Genomic DNA, 25,408 nt, shown 5'->3' with positions numbered 1-25,408 from the left:
GGAGTTTAAATGTGCAAAAGTGAGGCTTGAGATGTCACTCACAAACTCCCAGGACCCCATAGTGAGAGGCACTGCTCCCACTCTAGCAACGGGGAGGAAGTGGACCCCAGCCACATCTGTGCTACAGGCCAAATCTGCCATTCGGCATTGTGATGTGGTGTGACGTCCAACAGGGCAGAGGAGAATTTGGTCTTGGAGCAGTAACACCTCGGTGACCAGTGTTGGTCAAGTTACTTGAAAAAAGTAATCAGTAACTAATTACTGATTACTTCCCCCCCAAAAGTAATCCCGTTACTTTACTGATTACTTATTTTCAAAAGTAATTAATTACTTAGTTACTTTTTAAAAACACGATTTACAACCTGAGTAGGTGATAAAGCGATAGATCTTTCAGCCCAATTCTACTTTTTCTGCATAATCCATCATACAAAATGTAATCAAATGTAAAAGTCTCTTTTTAAAACTTGTTTTATTAGTTTTAATCTTTTAACTTTATGCATCAAGCAAACATTAAATTATCTGCAACATTCTCTGACTTGAAGAAATTTGTTTAACATTTAAACCTGTTTTCTGCACATTCCAGCAGATAAAATAAAATATTTTTTTGTGTTTACACTCAGTCTTTCAAATAGATGCAAGTAAAACACAGCAGAAAATAAATAAAGTCAAAGACTCAGCGGTCCTGTTGCTCTATTTTCACCTGTAAAGCAGGAGTGGGGCAGGCGGAGGTTTACCCTGGTGCAGGTGTGCCGCGGTCAGTGGAAGAATCCACGAGTTTCTGTTTCCCAAAACGTGGTAGCGCACTCGGTGCTTGCTCAGAAGTTTAGTGTTTTTTCGCTGTAAAAAGAAGTTTTCTTCCCACGAACAACGAACGCAAATGTTTTTGTCACTTTTTATGGAATCAAACTCAGTAAGGTCAGTACTTCCACGCTTTAAACGCTGCACGCTCATACTCTCTCCTGCACTCGATATATTTCCACAGGAGGAAGTGAGAGAAGTTCAAATCCAGATCAGAGAGGAGGAGCAGAGATTCAGGGAGGAGCTGAGCTGTTACTGAACTAGAAGAGAGAGAAACCTCCACATTCAACAGAGTTCAACACAAACCATAAACTTTACCTTCATTCAACATGTTGTCTTTGGACTATTTTGCACTTTCTTTACTGATTCTGACCATTCTAACAGGTACGTTACAATCTGTGTGTTTAAAGAAACACATTTGAATTGTGATGATTTATAAAAGAATAAAACATGTTTCTGTTACTTTAGGTGTCAGCTGTGAAGATCTCACTCCAACCAACAAAGAAGTGTTCAGTGTAGAAGGCAGCACTGCTACTCTGTCCTATAGATACTCCAAAGCTGCAGATGGGAATGATTATTTATTCTGGTATCGACAATATCCTGGAAAACCACCAAAATTCCTGATTTCTCACTTAGGAACAGGAGAGAAAATGTCAGATCCAGTCCCTGGAATAACTTTTAATGTGAGTGGAGACAAAACACTGATGACTCTTCAGATCTCCTCTGCTGCAGTGTCTGACTCTGCTGTGTACTACTGTGCTGTGAGGCCCACAGTGACAGGAAACAGCAAAACTCTGTACAAAAAACTTTGGAGCAAAGACAACAGAATACTCCACAACATCCACTAGAGGGAGCCACACACTGTTAAACCTCTGATTCTTGTGTCATTGGACTGATGACAAAGACAACAGAGAAATGAAGCAGTAAAGATCAGAGACAGAGACAGAGCTGCTGTGGAAGCACAAAACTGTTTGATTGGCTGAGCTATTAAACTGGCCCCGCCCACTGAAGTAGAGCTCATCCAATGACATTATTTGTTGGTCATTGTGCTGCAGTGGAAGAACATTGTTCATGTGCTGTCTGTCTGGCTTTAATAACTCCAAAGACATGTTGCTGCACCTCTTTTTGCTTCTATCTCACATTATAGGTGAGTTTAAGAACAGGGATTAAAGTTTAGTTGAAGCTGCTGCATTAAGCAGATATACAGACTGCATTTCACTACTTTTCTTCTTTCTTTTTCCAGGACTAACAGCTGGAGACTCAATCACTCCTCAACAACCTGAAGTCACTGAAACAGAAGGAGAATCTGTCAAACTCACATGTAGCTATGAGACAAGTTACAGAAATATTTACCTTCACTGGTACAGACATGATTCTGACCTTCAGGCTCCACAGTTTATACTCTGGAAAGGAGCAAGAGGATACACAACTCAGTATATTCCTGATAAACGATATAAATCAGAAACATCAGATCGATCAACTAATCTGACCATAGCAGCCCTAACCCTGGCAGACACAGCTCTCTACTACTGTGCTCTAGAAACACAGTGATACAAAGTGTAGAAGAGGCTGTACAAAAACCTGAACACAGATATCTGACTACTCTTCAAAGAGGAGGGAAGTGGTATTCAAAGCACAGCTTCATATCAGATGGATTCTGCTAATTCCTGTTTTATCAGAGTCACTGTGGTTACAGCTGCTAATGAAACACTGTGGGAGGATTCACATGAGCAGCAAATCCACATCAACCACAAACCAACTGCAGGAACGTTCAAACACACGTGTACTCCTGCTGTTTAATACATGAGTGAGATTATTTTACATTCTGCTAAATATTTCAAAGCTCTCTCTATTTATAGGGTTACGGTCAGAAACACTGATGTCAAGGATAAGCTGGCCTTTCCCAGGGAAGTTGAAGTTATTGAAAAAATTTTTCAAAGGTATTAAACATTTTTTTGAGCCATGCAAAAAGTTTTTATGCAGGTATTGAAAAATAAGAACAATGAACACTTTCAGCATGTTTTCATCTAATTGTCCTCTTTCATTACAAAAAAGTAAACTCGAGTGGAGGAAATTCTCTCTCCCACCACTCACTCTTTGACGATACCTTCAGGTATCACAGCCACACTAAACACTGATTCATATTTCAATGTACATTTACTCCCCAATTAATAATCCTTATGTCCTCTCCTCCTTAAACTTGCAGTCTGAAAGAAAACTACAGACACAGGCAACAAGACCAGCTGTAAAAATCACTGTATGGAAACCGAAAATAAAATAAATACATAATTATAATAAAGGTCAATCAAATGGACCAATATGGCAAGGCCATGATGATCCACTTGGTAAAATAAATCCACTTGGCATCTTTCTTGGCCTTAAGACAACAATTCTGATGGCTAAAGATCCAAACGGGACAACAACAACAAAAAAAATATCACTGTATGGATTTCACTATTGTTTTACTGCAGCGTTAGTTTGTTTTAACACCATAGTCCACTGCTCCAACAGACAAGAGAGTCAACTGAAATTTTATCAGCTGACCCTCTTGCATAACTCTGCCATTGCCGGTCCCAAGCCCGGATGAGAAAGGAGGAGGGTTGGGCGTGGGGCTAGCAACCCCACCCTGTAAAAACTCCAACTGCTACGGAAACAGCAAGTGAATCTCATTATCGACTGAATCAGGGCGAAGATATCGGCAACCCTTAATGACGGCAGTGGAGAAAAGCCCTCGGGTCGTCCACTGCCCGATGCATCGACCAATTTTCGACCCAAAAGAAACTACTCGTTATGGAATATGGAATGTACGGACTCTGTACCAAACGGACAAATTGGCCCAGCTTCTATATGAATTTGACTCGTACCGGATGGACATCTTGGGCATCTCAGAAATGCGGTGGGCAGGAAGCGGGAAGATGGTTAGCAGACATGGGCAGTAACGCGTTACTGTAATCCGATTACTTTTTTAAATTAACGAGTAAAGTAAGGGATTACTATCGCAAAAACGGTAATTAGATTACTGTTACGTTCCTGTAGGAACGCTGCGTTACTGCGTTACTAAAGCCATGATTTTTTTGCGAGAATGTCTCATGACAGTGACGTAAGCAAGTGCGACGTTCGTGACAACAGCTGTGTGAAGATCAACAATGGATAATATATCGAGTACGGGAGAGAGTATGAGCGTGCAGCGTTTAAAGCGTGGAAGTACTGACCTTACTTTGAGTTTGATTCCATAAAAAGTGACAAAAACATTAGTGTCCGTTGTGCGTGGGAAGAAAACTTCTTTTTACAGCGAAACCCCCCCCTAAACAAGCACCGAGTGCGCAACGACGTAATCGGAAATTCACAGAGAAACTCGTGGATTCTTCCACTGACCACTGCAGCACACCTGCACCAGGGCACATCTCTGCCTACCCCACTCCTGCTTTACAGGTGAAAATAGAGCAAAAGGACCGCTGAGTCTTTGATTTTATTTATTTTCTGCTGTGTTTTACTTGCATCTATTTGAAAGACTGAGTGTAAACACAAAAAATATTTTATTTTATGTGCTGGAATGTGCAGAAAATAGGTTAAAATGTTAAACTAATTTCTTCAAGTCAGAGAATGTTGCATATAATTAAATTTTTACTTGATGCATAAAGTTAAAAGATTAAAACTGATAAAAACAAGTTAAAAAAAAGAGACTTTTCCATTTGATTACATTTTGTATGATGGATTATGCAGAAAAAGTAGAATTGGGCTTTATCACCTATTCAGGTTTGTAAATCGTGTTTTTAAAAAGTAACTAAGTAGCTAAGTAATTAATTACTTTTGAAAATAAGTAATCAGTAAAGTAACAGGATTACTTTTGGGGGGAAGTAATCAGTAATTAGTTACTGATTACTTTTTTCAAGTAACTTGACCAACACTGATGGTTAGTGATGGAAAGAAGGTGCTCTACTATGGCCATGCCCAAGACCATGCACGCGCCGTGGGATTCATCCTCTCGCGACGTGCAACAACGTCATTGCTGGCCTGGAAGGCCATTTCAGACCGCCTAATCTTGGCTCGCTTCCAAGCTAGGCATGTGAAAGTCACAATTCTTCAAGTATACGCTCCAACAGAAGAGGCCGACGATACTGACAAGGATGGTTTCTATGCGATGCTCCAGGATGCCATTGACAACTCCCAGCATCATGATTTGCTGGCAGAGATTTCAACGCGCAAATAAGCAATAACCGGGACAGCCTGGAATTGACTATCGGCCTGTTTGGAATCGCAGCAATGACAAATGAAAACGGTGGGCGGCTGATCTTGTTCTGTGCGGCAAACCGGCTGACCATCAAGAACACCTTCTTCGGCCACAAGCGGATACACATGGTGACGTGGAAGGCCCCCGGTGGCGGATATACAAAGGAGATCGACTACATCTGCATATCATCCCGCTGGGCATCCACCATTAGCGATGTTAGAGGGTGGCGTGGAGCCGACATCGACTCTGATCACTACCTGCTAATTGCCAAATGTAAACTTCACCTGAAGCGCCTCCAACCACGACTGCAGTGGCCAAGTCCTTTTAACTTTCAACGCCTAAAAGATGTAAATACGGCAGCGGAATTTCAACTCGAATTGAGAAACCGCTTCCAGCTCCTTGCTGCGGAAGGAAATAACAACGAAAACCCAGATACACTCTGGGATGAGCTAAAAGAAGCTGTGGTCGGTGCAGCAGAATCAAAGATTGGTCACCAACGGGGCGGCTTCAAGGAGCGCTGGATCACCGACCGTTCATGGGAAGTTATAGATCAACGTCGCTTGGCGAAGTCAGTTCGGGACCAGGTGGCCTCTGACCCACATGCTTCTGCAGACCAGCGTGAGAGGGCCATGGCCACCTACCGAGACCTTGCCTGACAGGTCAAATGCAGCTGCTGGCGTGACAAGCGTGAATGGATTGAAGCTAAAGGCATCAAAGCCCAAGAAGCAGCCGATCGGAATGATACCCGAACCTTATATCGCATTGTACAAGATCTAACTGGGGCTCGTGGTGGCCGCGGTGTTCCAATCCGAGACAAAAATGGACGTGTCCTCCTTACTGCAGCTGAACAAGACCAACGATGGGTCGAACACTTCCGCGATACTCTGAACCAACCTGAGCCACCCCAACTGTTCGAGGCCGAAGACCTGGCACCTTCCATGGATCTTCTTCCTGTCGATATCGGACAAATCAGCATCGCTGAAGTCAAGACAGCGATCCGACTCCTCAAGAGTGGAAAGGCCGCAAGCCTGGACGAAATCCTCACCGAAATGCTGAAGCATGGTGGACCCCATCTTGAAGCCGCCCTTACAAGACTCCTAAATTCCTGCTTGTCAACATCACATGTACCCGATGATTGGGCAAAAGGCACCATCATCAAACTTCCAAAGAAAGGTGATTTGGGTGACTGTAACAACTGGCGGGGTATCACGTTGCTGTCGGTACCCGGGAAAGTGTTTTGCCTCGCTCTTTGGAATCGGCTATGACACGCAGTGAACGAACGATTGCGAGAAGAGCGGGCTGAATTTCGGAGTGGCCAGTCATGCGTCGAGCAAATCTTCACCCTCCGCATGATCATTGAACAAACACTGGAAAACCAAAGGAAGATTTCTATTAATTTCATTGACTTCGAGAAGGCTTTTGACAGCGTCCACCGGCCGACTCTATGGGCTATCCTACGCCACTATGGAGTCCCTCGGCAGTTTGTAGATGCCTTTCGTTGTCTCTACTCCAACTCCCGTTGCTGCGTTCGGACGGATGACGGCTGCACAGATTTCTTCAAGATCAATACTGGCGTCCGACAAGGATGCGTGCTATCCCCTTTCCTCTTCCTGTTGGTAATTGACTTCATCATGGGACGATCAGTTGACCAAGCTGGCATCGGTGTGCCCTGGCACGAAGCGCGTAATCTCACTGACTTGGACTTCGCAGATGACATCGCCCTGCTTGGCTCGATTCAGGAAGACCTCCAAAAGTTGACCGCGGCCCTGCAGAGGGAGGCGACGAAAGTTGGATTAAGAATCAGCGCCAAAAAAACCAAGGTACTCCGAGTTGGCTATGCACGTGCCCGCATTCCTGTCAACCAACAACGTGCTGAAGAGGTGAAGAATTTTACATATCTTGGCAGCATCATCTCGAATGACGGGGTCTCTGATCGGGATGTCGACGCCAGAGTAGGGAAGGCAGTTGGTGTCCTGCGATGTCTCCAACCTATTTGGAACTCGACCTCCCTGAATGTTAGGGTCAAGATCAAACTATTGAACTCTATCGTCTTCCCTACTGCACTTTACATTAGTGAAACCTGGCGCTCAACAAGTGCAATTATTCAACACCTGAATGTGCTTCAACAACGTGGCCTGCGGCGAATCCTGAGAATTTGCTACCGGGACCGAATAACAAATGAGGAGGTCCTACGAAGAGCAGGCACCCGCCCATTAGCTGATGTTGTTGCAGAAAGGTGCTTCCGCTTTGCGGGCCATATTTTACGCCTACCCCCTCATTGCCCAGCTAAGATTGCCATGACATGGCATACACGCACTGGCAAGTGAAAGCAAGGCCGACCAAAGACCACATGGCGTCGAACATTCATGGACGATCTGAGAACTGTCGCCATTGCCTGGGACGAAGCTGAAGCAGTCGCTGCTGACCGACATCGATGGAGATCACTAGCTGCCTGATGCGCCGCCCGGTGTAGGAGGAACTAAGTGCTAAGTGTGTAAGACCCTCTTGTATATGCATTTCTGGGATTTTCTTTCTCAAGATAAAAATACAGGGAAGAGACCTGATTCTAAATGTCCTCAATGAACTCATAGATGAAGTGGAAATTCAATCCTAAAGAACACAAATGGCAACAGAACATCTTCTAGCTCTTCAAATTTTGATGTTCTTTTCAACATATTGTGGCTTCTTTGGCAGGAATTTCTGCTCAGTGAGGTTTAAAAAATTACACAGGGGGAGGGATGATGACCGCGTGTTTGGACCCTGTCCTGACAGTAGTCAGACCTTGGATGGACAGCACTCTAATCAATGCATTCATTTTTAAACGTGTTGCAACACATTTTCCCCGATTTTTCCCAAGTATAACAATTTAGTTAGAGTGTAATGAAACCTTATTTCATGAGTAAAGATTTATTAAACAAAGATTAAATTGGTATATTTTCAGGACCTTGGACAGTTCATAAGCTAGGATTCGACATGTGACACACACACACACACACACACACTTACTTGTCTGAATACAAGAATGTTACGGCGCACAATGTCAAATGTGGTTTATAGTCCTGCATCGGTAAATAAATATTTCCAACAAGGTCCTCCTCTTTGTAGCTTCTCGTGTAGACAGTCAAATGATAACTTTGAACCTTTTTCACATTTTGCAAAAACACAGCTTCTCTCCTGTTGATTTCTGCCTGGATTTGAAAAACAAAAGTGTTCCCAGAGGTGGTCCATTGGTACAGTTTCTCACATTTGTGTTTGTTTTATTATGGACTATGATGGACTGCCTTTTTGTTTGATTACAGTTTTCTCCTGTTCTTTTTACTTAGGGAGGTAAGTCGCTGTCATTTGGTTTAATTCTTTTGAGTAGGTAAGTTTGATTTATCTTTGAGATAAGCGCCCTTTGTTTGTTATTTTGGCCTTAGGCCCACCCCAGAGTTATAATATGCTCCCTTCCTTTGCTTTTAAATTCACTCATTGTAAATAAACCACCATCAAAAAGTACTAATTGTGTGATGTGCTGCTAGGGGTCGGATGGGGATGGATCACCCTTATGTCATGGCGTAGCCACCCCTAGACGGGCCATAACAGTTGTCATTTTTAATCACAGACTGGGTCTGTATATGATGTGTTGTGAAATGTCCACTAAATGTGTGCTAATCAAAGGTTGATTGAAAATACTGGGTAGTTTAGTGAAGGATAAACTGGTTAATTTGTCCTACTGTGGTGAATTTACAGCAAAACACTGTGTTGGACTGATACACAGTGGCTGTGGTCTTCATGGTCACAGTTGGGTTACGTTAAGTAGATGAATTTGTATTTAAGCTGCTTAAGATTCAGTCACTGAATGTTACCTTCATACCAGCTCTTTACTGTCTGATATAAAGACAGCATAAACAGTGTTGTGTCAGTGTTGAGGATGGAGATCAGCCAGGACAACTCATGAAACATCTATTTACATGTTATATACACTGTGTCAAACCCCAAAGAACAGAAGGTCAGCTGAATACAGCCTGTACACAAAGAGAATCTACAGGAGCTCTCAATAGAAATTCTGAGTTTTGATTCGTTTCCCCACACTGAGCCACTGCAAATGATTTTAGGGTTCAACCAACTGTTGAATCAGACTTTAAATGTTCCTGTTTAGGTTTGGAGAAAATCAATCAATCAATCAATCAATCAATCAATCAATCAATCAATCAATCAATCTTTATTTATAAAGCACTTTTCATACAAAAAATGTAGCACAAAGTGCTTTACATAGTTAAAAGCAGCCCACCCCACCCTCCGACTCACTCTCCACACTCTCATTAACATAAATGATGTGAATACACACATATATCCCCCCCCACACACACACACACACACGCGCACACTTAAAGAGTAAAAATTGGGCTGGGTTCGCAAGAGCCAAGTGAGGAAACACTATAACAGGAAGCCGTCTGCACCGGGAGCCGGTCACAGACCGCAGCCTCCAGGCTGGGCACACAGCAGGAGGGAGGCAAAGGAGCCCCCCAGCCAGGCTGAGAGGACCCCCAGAGACCCAGCAGCCACGGTTGATCACAGCCCCGGTGCAGAGAGCCCCCTCCGAGGAAACACTGGAGATATGACACAATAGGATATATACAGGGTAAAACGATAAAATAAATAAGAACGGGATACAATATAAATATAAATATAAATAGAGTATGAAGATTAAAAAATGAATAAGAATAAAATCAATAAATATTAGGTAAAGCCTAAATTAATAATAGAATAACAGGATAGAATAAATAAGCATAAAATAAATAAACGCTAAGTAAAAGCTAAATTAAAAAGGTGGGTCTTGAGCCTGTTCTTAAAAACATGTACGAAAAGTAACAATCTACAATGTAGACAAAAGAAAAGAACTTTTATGTTCTCGTTTTAGTTTTAATTTTTATTAATTTATTTTATTTTAAATAATGTAACCCAGCAGAAAAGATTTCCTTTTAAACTCTGAGCAGATGTTAAGATCATAAACCATAAAAAAGTATTTACAGTATGAATCATCTGTGGACTGAAGCAGCACAGAGCTGAAATATGAGCTCCCACCTGAAAGTGAAGATGCTGCTACTAGTGTGTAAAGCAGGAGGAAGTGAGAGAAGTTCAAATCCAGATCAGAGAGGAGGAGGAGAGATTCAGGGAGGAGCTGAGCTGTTACTGAACTAGAAGAGAGAGAAACCTCCACATTCAACAGAGTTCAACACAAACCATAAACTTTACCTTCATTCAACATGTTGTCTTTGGACTATTTTGCACTTTCTTTACTGATTCTCACCATTCTAACAGGTACGTTACAATCTGTGTGTTTAAAGAAACACATTTGAATTGTGATGATTTATAAAAGAATAAAACATGTTTCTGTTCCTTTAGGTGTCAGCTGTGAAGATCTCACTCCAACCAACAAAGAAGTGTTCAGTGTAGAAGGCAGCACTGCTACTCTGTCCTATAGATACTCCAAAGCTGCTGATGGGAATGATTATTTCTTCTGGTATCGACAATATCCTGGAAAACCACCAAAATTCCTGATCTCTCACTTAGGAACAGGAGAGAAACTGTCAGATCCAGTCCCTAGAATAACGTTTAGAGTGAGTGAAGATAAAACACTGATGAGTCTTCAGATCTCCTCTGCTGCAGCGACAGACTCTGCTGTGTACTACTGTGCTGTGAGGCCCACAGTGACAGGAAACAGCAAAACTCTGTACAAAAACCTTTGGAGAAAAGACAACAGAATACTCCACAACATCCACTAGAGGGAGCCACACACTGTTAAACCACTGATTCAAGTTGAGAGTAGTGAGCTTTATTTGTATGTCCTGAAACTTTTGCATGTGTCCCTGCTGCAACAGACCTGAATAAAATTAGTAGGTCATTTACAACACTATAGGCTTGAGGAGATCTGCAAAGGAGATCTGGAGGAGATCTGAAGTGTAACCTTGCCTCAAGGTTACATTTCATTATTCATTATTTGTTTAAACAAATAATAGAACCTTGAGGTAGATTCTGTATTTAGCTGGCAGCCAAGTATCAAAGTAACACTCTCTTTCAGATCTTTAGATCACAAGAAAGTTTTGCGTTTAGAAATGCTCCTGAGCTGTAAAAAACTGCCACGAACAACCGAGTTTGTTTGTTCAAGGTTCAAGGTTCTTTATTTGTCACATGCATAGTTATACAAGTATAACACACAGTGAAATGTAACCTGACATGCTCCTCAACTTGTGCAAGAAAAAGGGGCGGGTGGCGGGTAGAGAAAGAGCATTCTAAGGAGCTTGGAAAGAAAAGCGTCTGGACTTGATTAAGTGGCTTGAAGATGTTTCACCTCTCATCCGAGAAGCTTCTTCAGTTCTAAGGGTCAACCACCGCCTCTGTTCAAAGATGGTCGCTCACAGTGGACATAAATGGCTTCTTTCACTGAGGCCGGATGGCTTGGGGATAGAAGCTCCCCTTGAGTCTCTCTGTCCTTGTCCAGATGATGCGGAACCTTCTGCCGGATTGCAGAAGATGGAACAGTTCGTTGCCAGGATGGGATGGGTCCTTCAGCATCTGTGCTGCTCTAGTCTCCTGGTGTAGGTGTCCTGAAGTGGGGGGAGAGCAATCCTGCAGCAGCGTTCTGCTGCAGGATTGGTCACAGGTCACAGGTCACAGATATCGGACTACTCTTCAAAGAGGAGGGAACTGGGATTCATAGTACGTGCAAAGAAAAAACATGAATACAGCTAAAATGCAAAACCGGCTTATTTAAATACATGTATTCTATCTAAAAACAACATCCCATGTGATCATCACAGATTCGGTTTGAAAATTCCAGCGGAAAGCTTCAATTATTAGGAATTATTCAAGACTTCTTGTCGTTTTCAGGTATTTTCTCTCGTTCATTTTTACAGCGAAAAAATGCTTTGAGTATGACGCTTATGTGTAAGTTTGTTTGGGAAGGTCTGTAATTGCTAATCTGCATTTCAGACATTACTGCCACTTTCCCACACGGTCAGTCTCTTTGCTGACATCATGTTAGTCCAGTCACCTTCTCGCCCACCTTCTTTGAGCCAATCAGGTTCCAGAATATCGAGGTATGAACTTTGGCTATATCGCCCATCCCCAATCTGAAACATCTTAAGGACCGAGCTCAAGTGGCTTTACAATGACAGCATTCAGGTGGGAGGAGTCCGAGTAATGAAATAAAGTAATGGCAGGTGTGCTTTAATTTAATGCATGCAGAAGCTAACAGAAATAACCTATAAAAATCTATTCAACGGTTAGAAAGGATACAAGTACAATGCAAGTAAACCATTATCTTCATTTAACCCTAGTCTATTTTAGTCCATTTTTTAAAACCCTTTCTTGTAAAGTGGTGCTGGATAAAAGATGAGCTCTGGAAGGTCCCCATGATGCAGGAAAAACACCTTTTCCTCACACTGTGCTGACGAGCAGAGAAACACCTGTGCAGCTACAGGAACGAGGTCTTTGAGCAAGGCTGGAAGATTCCAAGGGACACAATCGAAACTTTCTGCTTTACTACTGTCAAAATATTCATCCATTAGTTACTGCAGTGTACACAAAACACAACAAAACAAAGACCCTCCCCCATGCTGGTCCTGCCTACCCAACCTGATGATCCCATTAGCACAACACGCCTACATTCTTACAAAACTCAAAAGTTAAAAAACGACAAAAAACAAAAATGAAAAAATATGTCATCCTTAATGAATGGAATAACCAAAAGTGATACAGTGAGATGGAAAAGGTTGGGTAACATTGTTAATAGTCATTATTTTCCTGTATAAATCGTTGGTTGTTACAATAAAACATGTCAGTTAAATACATCATATAGGAGACACACACACAGGGATATTTGAGAAGTGAAATTAAGTTTATTGGATTTACAGAAAGTGTGCAAAAATTGTTTAAACAAAATCAGGCAGGTGCATAAATTTGGGCCCCACAAAAAAAAAGAAATGAAATCAATATTTAGTAGATCCGCCTTTTGCAGAAATTCCAGCCTCTAAACGCTTCCTGTGGGTTCCAATGAGAGTCTGGATTGTGGTTGAAGGTATTTTGGACCATTCCTCTTTACAGAACATCTCTCGTTCATTCAGATTTGATGGCTTCCAAGCATGGACAGCTCTCTTTAACTCACACCACAGATTTCAATAATATTCAGGTCTGGGGACTGAGATGGCCATTCCAGAACGTTGTACTTCAAATTGAGTTTCAACTTTGCCACAGAGAAATATATCAATAAATAAAACAGCTAAAATTCATTTTTTGATAGTCACCATATTTTCATTGACGCATTTGATGAGAACAGATTAACCCTATAACACCCTTAGTGTCATATTTGCTACATTAGTTTCTAAGACCTCCATCTCATCAAAACAAAAACATCAAATTATCAAAAGGGAAACAAAAAGTATATTTCTATTATATATCATAAACAACATGACATTAAAAATGTGGATTTTGTTATAAGGGTTATTAAACATCTCAGCCCCGCCCCAGAAAAATTATTTATTTTTAGAATTGATGGATTGGGTCTTACAGGGTTAAATCTGCCTTATACATGATAAACATGGTATTTAAAGGTATCTAAACTCTGAAAGTACTCATGTGAACCTGTATAAATTCTCAGATATTCTTCCACGCTTGGCTTCTCAGACATTGTTCTCTAAATGTTTCAAGACTACGATTTCTCACCTGTGTGAGTTTTCATGTGGCGCCATAAATGACTGCTAGATGTGAACATTTTCCCACATGTTTTGCAATGATACGGTCTCTCACCCGTGTGGGTTTTCATGTGGCGCCATAAATGACTGCTAGATGTGAACATTTTCCCACATGTTTGACAATTATACGGTCTCTCACCTGTGTGCGTTCTTCTGTGTGCCGATAAATGACTACTACTTGAGAACACTTTCCTGCATGTTTTACAATGGTACGGTCTCTCACCTGTATGCATTCTCATGTGTATGGTCACACCACTGCTTCGCGTATAACTTTTCCCACATATTTCACAAGAATATGGTTTCTCACCTGTATGGGTAGTCAAATGGCTTTTAAGTGTTGATAACATATAAAACTTTTTCCCACACGTTTCACAAGAATATGGCTTCTCACCTGTGTGGATTCTCTGATGTCGAGTCATTCTGTACTTATACTTAAAGGATTTTCCACAAAGATTACATGTTATAGACTCGTTACCTGTGTCAGAATTACTCTGACTTTCTAAGTTACTATTTGTCCCTGAGTCTAAATTCCTACTTCCTCCGTGATTTTGGCTCTCATCTATAGGAGAGGTTTGAAAAGGGAGCTGGTTACTGTTTGCTTCTGGTTCATGGTGGTCTCTTTCCTCAGCAGCAGTCACCATAAAGGTATCAATCTCCTCCTTCAGTCCAACCTGCTCACCCTCCTGACTGGTGCAGAGTTCCTCCTGTTCCTCTTTAATATGTGGAAGTTCTGGTTCCTCCTGGTGCAGAGAGTTCCTCTCCTGGCTCCAGAGCTGTGGCTCAGGGAGAACCTCCTCGTCCTTACAGACAGGCTGCTGTGGGAGTTCTGGCAGGACAAAAAGGAAATGAGGAAAAGGTAATGATGATAGACTGAGAGCTCCTTTTTTTTTTTTGAATCTGCTTTTCTTTACAGAATCTCAAGAGATTATGAGAAAAACAGCGACCCAGGGTTGGATGTAACTTATAGCTGATTTTGTTTTTTGTTAGTGCATTTACAACTGTTGAAGTATTGCAGATAAGGTGGGTCCAAGTTTTTGTCAGAGTCTGCGCAGTAGTTACTTGAGGTGGAGCGTCTACATTACTTTCCCGCCCATACACCTGCTGGACGTGACCACGAAATCGCCGACCTTTAGATTTTATGTAGCCCGGCTGCTCCCACTGATGACTCATTAAATTAAGGTAAATACAACCACATTGCTCCTATTTATAAAAACAAAGAAACAAAAACCCAAACCCCCCAAACAAACAAAAAATGTTATATGTTGTTACACCCCGGCCTAGGCAACCGGGGTGCAACGTAGAAAAACAGAAATAAGGAAAATAAAACCACGAAGGCTCTCCACCAAAATCCCAAAATGAAAATATCCCATAACGAAAGCATTGACAAACCCATTCACAACTATTTACAACAAACTATTTATTTACAACACGGGGGGGAGATCGCGACCATGACATACTGAAACACAAGGCTTAAATACATAGAAGGAGCAATCAGGGAATGGACCACAGGAGGGAAACACAGCTGGGGCAAATTAGACCTGACGAGGCAAGGAAAAGTAAACTGAACACACTAAGATAACACAGACTTTCAAAGTAAAACAGGAAATACATGACAGTCACGCAAAAAACAAAACACTGACAACACCGAAACGTAACCATGTCTACAACATCTAACAGCACTATGTTGGTAATTTGTTAGCTACATTAGCCGCTAGCATACACATTGTGATGTGAGAGATTTATGATATTTGGAGTGTGCAGTTAGTGTGTAGTGTAGTCAATAGCTTTGTTGTGTGTGTCGAAACAATGATGCAACTGCTGAATGTCACAGTTGCTGCCAAAAAGCCACCAAAGGCAGATTACAGAGCAAACGCTGTCGCCAGGTGGAGTGATACACCTCCGGCTGTCAGGCCTGAGGCTAAAAAGAAAGAAGAAGATACCAAACAAGGCAAAGTAAACTTTTTCTTTTTTCTTATAAATATACATCCTCTCTGGTTACTCTGGTATGAATGACTCTCAAGTACTTTATGGTAAATAATACAATATTGTAGATATTGGAGAAATTCTAGATTGAAGCCTTTAGTTCAACATATAAATGATTACCTTTGACCTTAATCGGGTTTAATTTAATGCTGTCAGAGAAAATCTCATGTGCTCTTCATGCAGCTGAAGCTGTGCATGTCTGAGATCAGCAGCTTTCTGAAACAGCAAACTAAGTTACTGGAGAATCTTGTCTTCGTTATCGTATGTTTTACTACTTCGATTTCAGCGTCTTCACCTCACAACTGAAACGTGCAGTTTACTTTGCTTGCACTCAAATGTAGGCAAGTCAACTAGCGCCACCTGTGGCCAAGTGCCACAGTGCATGAAGTTGATAGAGCCAGATTACCTTCTGACAAACATCTGGCTCTGGCTCTATCAACTTCTCTTTGCTCTTGACGAAGGCGGTCGCACTTTTCTCCTCTCCTTCTCCTCCCCCTTAGCTTCCCTGCTTAGCCTCTTGTGTCCTTGTCTAGTCTCGTCTTTGTTTGTATTACTTTCCCTGGAACAGTCTCTCACAGTCTGTTCTCTAAAACCTAAAAGAGGATTTACGGATTTGATCAACTGGTCCCTAAATGAAATTGACATCCTTTTCTCAATGAGAAGTCTGGGCTCGGGTGAGCCTGAGTGCTGAAGATATCTACCTATTCGGAACCATGATAACAGGGTTCTGGCTGATCGGAGCTGGCTTGGCCCTTATAGAAGAATTAAGGAAGCGGAACCGGCTGTTCAAACCCCAACAAGGCTGGATTGTTTTGGCCTCCTAAGCGAAGCAGTTGTTTTGTTTTATTTTATTTTAACTTGAGCCTTCAACTGCTTAATAAATTTAAGAAAATCCACTTTGAGCATATTTTTCTTTTCTCTCTAAATGAACCCAACATTGATCATCACCAGTTAATCTGTAACAGCAGCAGGGATGCAAAAGATGCAGTCGGGTTTTTATTAACCCTCACAATCAGAAACGTCCCGCAGAGCTGTGATCAGGATCCTCCCTCAGAGGGACACTCACCTGTCCTGTGCAGCTTGATTTGGGGTTTCCAGGTGATATCCAGCAGTCTGCGCTGACGGTCGATCTCTTCCTCGTACTGGACGATCGTTTTTTCAAACTCCAAGAATATTTGTTCAGCAGCAGCAGTTAGTCGCTCGTTGATGAACTCTCTCAGATACTGAACTGAAGGCATCGTTGCTGCCGCAGCTCACACACTCAGCTCACACACTCAGCTCACACAACAACAACACAACAGAAGAGTCTCTGCTCAGTCACACAAGAGGAAAGCTAACAGTTTTAGCGCCTTTCCTTTGTTTACTTCCGCCTGGTGTCACGTGATAAAGCTCCGACAGAGCGGGACTGTTAACGCACCTCCCCCTCTCTCTCTCTTATTAATGAATGTAAAGTATTACAGAGAGCTCGGGGAGTCAGTGCAAAGCCGCTAACACCACAGTGATGTGCTGACTCTTTCGGTCCCACACTCCCGGCTCTGTTCACACACGCGCCTTTCCTTTCTTTATTTCCGCTTGGTGTCACACGGTTGTTGCTCCGGCAGAGAGCATTTACCTTTAACTGTTCCGCTGTCGAAGATTTCTCTGTTTCAAATCAGTTTCCAGCTGAAATCAATTTTTTTCTACATCCACGGAAAACAAGAAAATCGCAGATATTCTCATTTGAATTTTGCTTTTCTGTTTTGAAATGATCTGAATGGTTTTCTTACATTGAACTTTACCGTGTTTCCTATCTTGAATCCACTGCCTCCTTAAACCGATCAGCACCGCAGACTCAGATGACATTTGTAAATCTCATTTTTATAAAAGGAGTTACTGTTTGGATTTGGTGAGTTCAGAATAAATAAAAGAAATATGTTTTCACGCAGTTTAAATACAAAAAACCTCACAAAGTAATGCCTGAATAAAATATTTGTTAATTATTATTACTGTTTAGCTGAGCGCTAATACATTTTTATTATATGCAGATGTTAAATATTTGGCCTATTGTCTATTAAATCAGATGTTCTGGTGCTCCATACTTTCATTTAGATGAGATGATTTAACTTATTACTGTTAACTTTGTTCTTTTCAATTTTAGTTTTGATTTAAATTCATTGTTCGACTTTTTTTTTGTCTCTAATCATAACCAAGAGAAATTCTGTTTTGTTAAAAATTCTGTTCATGTCAAACTTAACCCTTAATATACTTAAGGAGCTCAGTGATGGGGAACATTTGGGTCCTTGTGATTGCACACAGTGAAAAGTGCTCCATCCTCCCTCCTCACAGTGATGTGCATTTATCTATGTATCCTGCAAAAGATGTAAAATGGATGTTGTAAGATACAGCAGTCATCATTTCACTGAAGACCTTGGAAGCCTTGACATGACTGGAAAGACTGAAGCAGTTCACATATGTTTTTGTCATTGGGTTGATGACAAAGACGAAAGAGAAATGAAGCAGGAAACAGGAGCTGCTGTGGAGGCACAAAACTATTTGATTGGCTGAGATGAACTGTAACTATGATGTCAAAATGTAACTGGCCCCGCCCACTGAACCTTGGTCATTGTGCTGCAGTGGAAGAACATTGTTCATGTGCTGTCTGTCTGGCTTTAATAACTCCAAAGACATGTTGCTGCACCTCTTTTTGCTTCTATCTCACATTATAGGTGAGTTTAAGAACAGGGATTAAAGTTTAGTTGAAGCTGCTGCATTAAGCAGATATACAGACTGCATTTCACTACTTTTCTTCTTTCTTTTTCCAGGACTAACAGCTGGAGACTCAATCACTCCTCAACAACCTGAAGTCACGGCAACAGAAGGACAATCTGTCAAACTCACATGTAGCTATGAGACAACATCAGAGTATGTACGCCTTTACTGGTACAGACATGATTCTGACCTTCAGGCTCCTCAGTTTATACTCTTCAAAGGAGAAAGATTATGGAGTGGTGATTATATTCCCAATAATCGATATGACTCAGAAACATCTTCTACATCAACTAATCTGACCATAGCAGCCCTAACCCTGGCAGACACAGCTCTCTACTACTGTGCTCTACAAACACAGTGATACAAAGTGTAGAAGAGGCTGTACAAAAACCTGAACACAGATATCTGACTACTCTTCAAAGAGGAGGGAAGTGGTATTCAAAGCACAGCTTCATATCAGATGGATTCTGCTAATTCCTGTTTTATCAGAGTCACTGTGGTTACAGCTGCTAATGAAACACTGTGGGAGGATTCACATGAGCAGCAAATCCACATCAACCACAAACCAACTGCAGGAACGTTCAGACACAATAAAAACTGTCAAACATCAAAAGCTGCTCATTTACACTATTTTATATTTAGTGGATGAGGACATGCAGAAATGCAGCAGAAGCAAAATAAACAGAGTAATAGAGGTTTATCTCTTTAAGGTAAAATCTCTCACATGAAGCTAAAAGTCTTCAGCTCAGTTTTTATTCTTTTGCAGAATTTATGTTGTATGAAATAAAAACAGTGAAAACTCTTTGTTCTCATATTTAAATAAAATTCAAATTTCAAGCTAACAGCTGTTTGAGAATCACCTTACTGATGTAGAAATATTTTATTATGTCAAACTGTTATCTTTTGCATTTTTTAGAGATTCAACCAACAAAATGTGAATATTTGTCTTTTTTGTAACACAGTCGAATAAATAAGATTCCAAATATACAACATAAAACTGGTTATTTGCTAGTTTTCTGTTCTGTGTAGAAAACACTGGTTCATGTGTTGAGTTAGGAGCATTTTATGCTTGAAGGATTCATTACTCAGTGTTTAGAGTCTTAACAATCAAAAACATTCTCCTGAAAATGATCAGGTACAAGGACTGGACTGAAAATGAGTGAACAAGCAGCCAATGCAAGGAAAACTTTGAAAGACCTTCAGGAAGCTGGAGAATGATTTCTACCCAGTAATGCACATCACTCAATAACTTCATCATGACTGAGTCTAAAGAAACGCCTGTGATATCTAACAGAGCTGATACTGAACTCTGTATTTATTTTTTCACTCCTACAGATTTATAACTTGCCAAGTATGAGAAATTTAGGAAGAGCTACCAACAGCTGATGCTTTACATCCAAAGCTTCACTCTGTGCAGAAAACAGTGGAAAAGGATTTTTCTAATCAGGCTTTGATATGATAAACTGTGTTAGGTTGTTAAAACCAATCAGCTACAAATGAATCTTTAAAGTCCAGTGTTGATGCTGGCTGGTTTACACGTGTACTTCTGCTGTTTAATACATGAGTGAGATTATTCTACATTCTGCTAAATATTTCAAATATTCAAAGCTCTTTATTTACAGGCTCCACAGAAACCAGGGCCAAGCCTATCCAGAAGAAGCAGCCTTTGGAGGAGGAGCTACAGCAGTGAACATGAAAGGCTTCATTTAGGAGCTGAAGAGCTGCTGTGTTCTCTCTATTGTTCATTCAGTCCAAGAGAAAATCATGTTGCTGCTTTTCATTTGGATGATGATAGTCTCCTTTCAGACTGGTGAGTCATCAAAAGATGGAGTGAGATGTAAAAGGAGATGATGGACATGAAAATATCTGGATGTTGTTTGAATTGATTCACTTTTTATAAACTAAGTTTAAAGATGCAGAAACATGATGGTGAAATATGTCTTTGTTGTTTTCAGGATCCTCTGAGGATTTACTGACACCATCTAAAGATGTAGTGACGAGTTTGGAAGGAGACACTGTGACTCTCTCCTGCAACTATTCAGGCTCTGTCCTCAACCTCTACTGGTACCATCAGAAGTCTGGTTCACATCCACAGCTTGTTATGGCAGAACATTCAGAGCAAACAGAAAAGCTGAAGTTTATACATGACAAAGAAAAAAAGGAGTTTCATCTGGCGATCTCCTCTGCTGCAGTGTCTGACTCTGCTGTGTACTACTGTGCTCTGCAGCCCACAGTGACAGGAAACAGCAAAACTCTGTACAAAAACCTTTGGAGCAAAGACAACAGAATACTCCACAACATCCACTAGAGGGAGCCACACACTGTTAAACCTCTGGTTTGTTAGCACACAGGAGGGTCTCAGGATATTTTAAAACTGTTGATGAGTGAAGCCTGATTTCAGACACTAAAGCATCACAGTGAAGTTTTGACTTCTCTGAAAATGAAACAAGTGAAAGATTTTTCACAATAAAGCACAAAATTCTTCATGACTTAAAAAGAGTCCATTAAGTTGTCTTGATGCGCACTCAATCATCCAGGTAAGGAAATCCCAGAAAGTTGAATCTGTAGCGTCTTCAGTGAGAGAACCTTTCTTCACTCCCCCAGGTGACTTCTTCAGTCTCAGCTGACTTCAGGTTTCCTTATAAACAGTACATTTGCATAATGACCAGCATCACAGATTAACAGTAAGCTAATGTGTCACCGTGTCACAACAAGCAACTATTCTGCCATCACTTCCCTCTGAGTGCTCCTAAAGATTATTCCAAATTCAAGCTTTTCCTTTCAGTCAGGTGTGAGATGGAAACACAGGATCCCTAAGCGTCTATGTTATAAAATCACTTTTAGACCTCACGTTGTACTTTTGTTTGAATCGATTATCTCAGAATCTGAACTTGTGTAAATCTACGTTTGTCCTTCTTTGATCTTCCCTGAGTTCCTTGGACTTTCATATTGTTCTGAGTATTGGTGGATCCCATGAGGTCTGTCTGACAAATCCTTTTTGTGCTGCAAAGAGAAACTACCAGTTTGAGTCAAACACTCATGAGAACTGTGACCTTGTCAAAGTGAAAGACACTGTAGAACCTTCAGGACCTTTATTATGTATATATTTACATGTAAATCTATTTATTTAAGCCTGTCTGTATACTTTAGGGTCCATGTGAATTAGAGAAAATCCAAAATAAAGTCAAACTTGTGAAGCCAATTATTGTTTTTTAAAGCCAATAAAGGTGAATGTTGAACAATCATTCCACCCTGGAACACTTCAAACAAATCATTAAAACCCAGAATTACCATGACATTCATGCTCATGATGAGATTATATAAACTTCTGACCACCACACCTCCTACTCTGCTGTGTTTCAAGCTGATTGAAGAGGAGGAAGTTTAAAGGAAGGAGGTGTAACAGAGAAGTGAAGCTACAAACCAAAGAGGAGGCACAGAGGTTCAGGGAGGAGCTGAGCTGTTACTGAAGAACAGACGAGAGAGAGAAACCTCCACATTCAACAGAGTTCAACACTCAGAAGATTCACTTTATTCAACATGTTGATGTTGGACTGTTATGAAACGTCTCTGTTAATGATCATGATTCTAACAGGTGCATGACAATCTGTCAACAACTGCTTCATCCCAATGTTTACATGTTATTTCTGCTTTCTTTGTATACAACACAGCATTTAACAGATTTCTGTTTCTTTAGGTGTCAGCTGTCAACAACTCACTGCAAACAAAACTGAAGAGTCCAGTTTGGAAGGCAGCACAGCTACTCTGTCCTACAGATACTCCAGACAAGCAGCTGGAGGTGACGAGTTTTACTGGTATCGACAATATCCTGGAAAACCACCAGAGTTCCTGATCTCTCACTCGGGAACAGGAGTGAAAATGTCCAACCCAGTCCCTGGAATCACTTTTAATGTGAATGAAGATAAAACACTGATGACTCTTCAGATCTCCTCTGCTGCAGTGTCTGACTCTGCTGTGTACTACTGTGCTGTGAGGCCCACAGTGACAGGAAACAGCAAAACTCTGTACAAAAACCTTTGGAGCAAAGACAACAGAATACTCCACAACATCCACTAGAGGGAGCCACACACTGTTAAACTTCTCTGGTTTTGGGTCATGTAATCATTTCTGGTCGAGGTCACACCAACTGTGTAAATCAGTAAACACCGCAACGTGTCACGGATCGTCTCTAAACAATAGTATAGTAGGCCGGGGAGGACATGAGTACCCAGGCTGGTTAAGCTCTGGACCTTAACATTCATTGTTAGCACCCAAGATCAAAGTCTCTCAACTAAAGGCGTCTAATGATGTGTTGTGATTACTAACCCAATTATAAAGTTACATAATGACATCCTGTATGAAGGACAATTTTGACAGGTGACACAGAACTATAAATAAAGAATTGGAAGATTATTGTTACGGCTCACGTTATTGAATATTTATAATCATATAAATATATAAATAAATATAATGTGTTTTGGTTTATAATATTTTTAGGGAGGTCTCGAATGGAGAGTAGCCTTTGACGGAGGAGGTTATGGGCAGACTCCATCCAAGTAAGCTGGCTGCTCCAGGTCATCTGGTTGGAAGAGAGGAGATAACACAGGGTGTTTTCTAGCTCCTGGTTGGTTGGTTCAGTCTGACCGTTTGTCTGGGGATGTAAACTGGAAGACAGACTCACCTTTGTGCCAACGGTTGAACAGAACTCTTGACAGACCTGGGAAGTGAACTGTGGGTTGGAGGAGGTCTGAGGAAGCTGGTTGGTGGTGAGCTGGAAGACTCTCGGACTTCCCTCATGAGAGATGGCTACCGCAACGCTCCTTGCAAAAATGTTATTGTGCGGTTCATTCCATGGTGTCAGGTGAATTTCCCCGTATGGGCCCTATGAACTACCTGGAGTGGACGGACATAGGAATGTAAAACTGCCCGGGCGGACCATTCCCAAGGTCTGGTTCCCGGTTCCTGGAACCTCCCAAACAGCAGACTTGATTTATCCAGGCCAGGAACCCACCACACAGGCGGTAGGGAGGATGTTCGATTCCTCCGCGGGCTCGTCAAGTGAAAAAGAATTGCTGTGACAGTGCACCTGGTTTTGTGTTTCTTGATCCAAGTTTGCAGGAGACAATGAAGACCAACCGAGTGAAGCAGAGGGCCCACCTGGCTTGTCATGTATTTAGGGATCTTGCAGTCCGGAGATATGCAAGGTTTTTATCATCCGTCCAAATGATGAATGGCTGTTCCGCTAGGGGTGGGTTTTGATTATCGATTTATTAAAATCGATTCTAGCTTGGATAACGTGATATCGAATCATTAAAATCCTGAACTGATTTTTTAAATATAAATTAATTTTGCCCGAAATGCCAGAATCTCAGGATAAACCTCACAAAATTTCAACAAACAGCTTAAACAGTAAATGAGAGCAGGCACACGGATTCTGCACAAAGATGTAACCACTGTAGTGTTTTATCACAAGCACATCCTTGTGAAGGGTTGTTTGATGTGTGGTCAGCTTCCTGCCCTTTTTATGGCTTCACTGTGTTGTGCATGGTGAACCAATACAGGAATTGAACCACATATTGAGTGTGGGGGAGATCATCATTTTACGACTAAGGATGTTGTTAGAAACAGTTGGAGGTCACGAACACAGAGAGACACACATTCTCACACTCACTCAAACCGGTGGGGCTTAAGTTAAGTCTGTGTTTAGGAGTTTTGTCTTTCAGGTGAACCAGTTTTTGTCTGAGCGTGTTGGTGGGTCTGAAATGCATCAGGATGTCATGCTTGGAGAAAACTCTCCTGAGTGTTTCTGATGCACCGGCTACATAGGGGATGACAATGTTGTTATTTTACATTTGACATGTAAAATCAGTCTATTTATGTAAATTTAATGATATTCTAGAAAAACAGTACAAGACAGTAAAATACTTTTATATTACAATTTGTTTTTACAGTGTAGATCAAAAACGAAAGAAAACCATTAATCAACATATGAACATTACCTGATGCTGCTGAAGTGAAACAAAGTTACAGAGGTTTTATTAGAGACACAGTGTTTTGCAATTTTGTATCATTTTAAAGTTTAAATTTGTTCAGTCTTCAACAGCAGAAATGAGACTTTCTCTTCGGAAGTTAAAGGAAAAAAAAAAGACAGCGCTGCAAACAACGGTAGACTTGTGCGTAACAAGCAAGCGAACAATGCAGAAAACAGATTTTTAGACAGGAAACTGATCTTGAACTGCAGAGAGAGAGAGAGAGATCTCACATCTCATTGATTCTGATGCGTCGGCGGGTCGGCGCTTTGTGTTTACGTCTCTGTGCAGAATCCGTGTTCCTGCTGTCATTTACTGTTGTAGCTGTTCAGTGATTGTTGAAATTTTGTGAGGTTTAACTTGAGATTCTGGTGTTTCGGGCAAAATAAATTTAGATTAAAAAAATCGATTCAGAATTTTAATGATTCGATATCATGTTATCCAAGCCAGAATCGATTTTAATCGATAAATCGTTAATCAAAACCCACCCCTAACTCCAACCGGTGATTGTATTGCATTCCCAATCAATGTTAGGATTATGGACCTTTAACGAAGCATGACCCAGAACTAACAGGGTACCAGGAGCCTCGATGAACCAAATGGTTTCCTGACAGAACCAGAGAGTGGCTTGGTTAGTGATTTAGCGCGGAAACCTGTAATGGCGCCAGAAGGAGTTCCTGGGGAATGTTGAGCTGAGTAACCAGGGAGTGACCTTGAATCAACTAATGGATGTACGGAGTGAGTGTTGGTGTTTAGTGAAATCTTAGCGAATAGCATGACTCTGGGCAGGGAAAATCTGCCAGAATCCTTGTGACTGCTAAGGGACGTGGCCGTTTGGCTGGGAGGGACAGTTGTGAATGTAATGGTAAATGGCCTGTATTTGT

The 25,408-nt window shown here is 41.3% G+C and overlaps 1 protein-coding gene and 1 gene segment (V, D, J or C); one reads left to right on the top strand and one right to left on the bottom strand.

The window, feature by feature from the left end:
• The first annotated feature begins 1,042 nt into the window (after window positions 1-1,042).
• LOC146552830 (T cell receptor alpha variable 14/delta variable 4-like) lies at window positions 1,043-2,349 on the top strand. The segment is given in 3 exon segments: window positions 1,043-1,182; window positions 1,267-1,485; window positions 2,084-2,349. Coding segments are annotated over 3 exon segments (540 nt in total).
• A 9,868-nt stretch (window positions 2,350-12,217) lies between these two features.
• Window positions 12,218-17,424, bottom strand: LOC146552829 (uncharacterized). Its single transcript, XM_085254369.1, has 2 exons — window positions 16,814-17,424; window positions 12,218-14,590 (listed from the first exon to the last, which is right to left on the bottom strand). Exons 1-2 carry the CDS (start codon window positions 16,983-16,985, stop codon window positions 13,722-13,724), a joined length of 1,041 nt encoding a protein of 346 aa, XP_085110495.1. The 5' UTR covers window positions 16,986-17,424; the 3' UTR covers window positions 12,218-13,721.
• Between the last annotated feature and the right edge of the window lie 7,984 nt (window positions 17,425-25,408).

The sequence above is a fragment of the Mchenga conophoros genome, linkage group LG18 (genome assembly GCF_057382185.1).
Source record: "Mchenga conophoros isolate Kocher_MC1m ecotype Shallow Benthic linkage group LG18, M_conophoros_male_GT1.1, whole genome shotgun sequence".
NCBI classification, from domain to species: domain Eukaryota; kingdom Metazoa; phylum Chordata; class Actinopteri; order Cichliformes; family Cichlidae; genus Mchenga; species Mchenga conophoros.
Note: the sequence above shows the minus strand (reverse complement) of the source record. Positions and strands in the feature narration are given on the sequence as shown.